Source organism: Mandrillus leucophaeus, unplaced genomic scaffold (genome assembly GCF_000951045.1).
Source record: "Mandrillus leucophaeus isolate KB7577 unplaced genomic scaffold, Mleu.le_1.0 Scaffold122, whole genome shotgun sequence".
In the NCBI taxonomy this organism is placed as follows: domain Eukaryota; kingdom Metazoa; phylum Chordata; class Mammalia; order Primates; family Cercopithecidae; genus Mandrillus; species Mandrillus leucophaeus.
This window is the reverse complement of record NW_012100543.1, coordinates 3,460,174-3,462,899: the sequence shown is the minus strand read 5'-3', so window position 1 is coordinate 3,462,899 and position 2,726 is coordinate 3,460,174. Positions and strand designations below refer to the sequence as shown.

Genomic DNA, 2,726 nt, shown 5'->3' with positions numbered 1-2,726 from the left:
TTTTTCTGATGTACAGAATTTCAAAATGTTACTTGTCCTTATTATTTTAATATGATTCAAGTATTCTTTTTAAAACATTCAAATAATTTTATAAAGTTAAATATAAGAATTTTAACACTTTCAAGGTTAGAAGAATTAAAACTATTTAAAAAGTCTTAAAACAGTTTAGTAAACAATGCTTCATGACAAATTGGTGTATATTTATTTTTAAATTTGAGTATTATCCATTTAAAAGTTAAAACTATTTTAAGTGCTTTTTAATGTGAAAATACAGGCTTTAGACCAGTTCATACTAATTATTTTTTCTAAATGACTTTTACACCCTAGAAAAGATATGAATGAATAGCAAATTCCAATAAAAGATTACTATACTGAAAAATGTACGGAAAGTCTGGAAATATTTAAGCACTGGAGGAAGTGAAAGAAGATTAGGTTAATTAAGGCCTAATCAACCTCTCTGGGGACAGACCTTTACAACAGGGCTTTATTATTTATTTTTTCAAGTACTATTCTAAAATACGAGAGAGTAGAACACACAAATAATTACAATATGAACATATGTGTATATATATATACACACACACACACACACATTTGAGTTATCTAGACCGTTCTTAGCTTCTGTTAATGAGAAAAAAAGACTTTTGTTTGTCTTGATTACAAATTTGTTTCAAATAACAAGACAATATAAATCACCTTGTCCCTTCTCAGCAAATTTATGCCAACAGAGGAAACAAAATACGGTGATCTAATCTAACAAGCACATAAAAATACCTACACAGATAAACAGTAAATATTGATTTATCTAACAGAGTACAAAGTTATATGAAAAAGAATTCGTAAGATATCAAGCAAAATACTTCATTTAAGTAGAAAGATAATAATATATGTATCTGTAAGGGCAAATAAAGAATAAATTTGGCAGCTAAACAAGAATGAACAAAAAAATTTTATAACACCATGCACCAAAAGAATAATATGCATTTGTGAAATGATTTTATGAAGAACAGCCAAAAGTTATAAAGTTCCATGGGGCAGAAAACATACAAATCAATCAGTTTCTATATTACTCTATCGATTTTCCTATCAGGTAAAAGTACAATAGTGAAACACATCAACAACTCTATGATAAAAGGAGAACTGGAATTTATATAATCATCTTCAGTTTTAAAAATTTAACAATAACATAAAATACAGCAAAGATCTGGTGGTCTTACTTTGATTAGTAGCACTGTCTCTATGCCTCTCATGTCAATTAGGCTATTTGCCACAACCGCATTATCTATTTCTAAAGCTGTCAAAACTGTTGGAAACTCTGGATGATAAGCAGCTCTAGAAGACAAAAAGACAGAAGGATTAACTTAGCAAATTTTAATTATAAATATATATATATGAAAATTGTGTATATATACATACATATAATAGAGTATATATATTTCCATATATATTTGTAACAGGGGGAGATTATAAATAACCAGACAATATCAAATACCTGGTAACATTTGAAAACACAGGTTTTCAAATATATAGAGGTTTATTTATTTAGCATTTATATAATACTATGTGTTAGGCACTGTTCTAAGCATGTTACAAATATTAGCTCATTCAATCCTTATAACAATCACATAAAATAAATAGTATTATTCTCTCCACATTTTTTTCAGATGAGGATGCTTCAGAGAGTTGAGTATGTTCCCCATCATCACAAAGCTAGTTATGTAACTGGGCTAGGATTTAAACCAGGCAGCTCAGCTCTACAGCCCAGATTCTTAATCAATATGCCCTGTTGCCTACTATAATTAATAATTACAATTTCCTTAAATCTCAGTTATCATACATAAACATAAAAGTCAATTATTTAAAATTTATTATTAATAGCTAAACAATTTTTTCCCTGATATAAGAAAAGGAAAATTGAAACAAAGTTTATTACCAACACAGAGGAAATATGAAAGAAAAGATATTCTTAGGAATTGTAATTTGGGCTCAAGAAAGAGACAATCTTTCAACTAAAATGGAAACATGTAAGCTATTAATAGCACTGAAAAATGAACACACTAAGAATAGGAGGTACAGGAGCAACGAATGGCTGAGGAGGAGATGGTGGTAGCATTCTTAGTGCTTTTCTAGTCCTAGAATTCCAAAACAAAGTATCTTTGCATGCATGTTTTATACCTACTCATCCATTAATTCAACACATATTTAGTGAGCACCTACTTTGTGGCAGGTGCTGTTCCAGAGGATAAAGGGAGCAGTATACAAGACACACTACACCCTGTTCATGGAGCTTACATTTTTTTGAAGGAAGACAGAGAATAAAGAAAAAGAACGAAGGGAAAGGCAGCTTATAGTGCTTTTTTACACACACACACACACACACAAAGACTAGAAAAAGCCTCACTAAGAAAACACTGGGCAGATACCTGAGGAAATGAGATAGTCACATAAGTAACCTTAGAAGACCATTCCGGACGAGGGAAGAGCAATCATGAAGACCCTAAAAGATGTGTCAGAGAAGCAAGGAGACAGACTGCCACAGTGGACAGATCAGGGAGGGAAGTGCTTCTAGAGACAGGATAAGAAAGATGGTGAGAGGACAGATCATCCAAGCCTAGAGGTCACAGTCAGGCCTGTGATAAGGAAAACAGCAAAGTTTAGAGTCCTTTGAGCAGAGGCACAACATGACCTGACTTTCCGTTGGCTGCTGTACTGAAACTGTGGTGCCA

General features: G+C 31.8%; 1 protein-coding gene across 1 annotated transcript in view; it reads right to left on the bottom strand.

Annotated features, from left to right (window-relative positions):
• Positions 1-2,726, bottom strand: part of SMC6 (structural maintenance of chromosomes 6) — a 120,332-nt gene that overhangs the window by 69,078 nt on the left and 48,528 nt on the right. Inside the window, exon 16 of the mRNA XM_011971451.1 lies at positions 1,218-1,332. Coding sequence (XP_011826841.1) covers positions 1,218-1,332 — 115 coding nt within the window. The remainder of the gene's footprint in view (positions 1-1,217; positions 1,333-2,726) is intronic.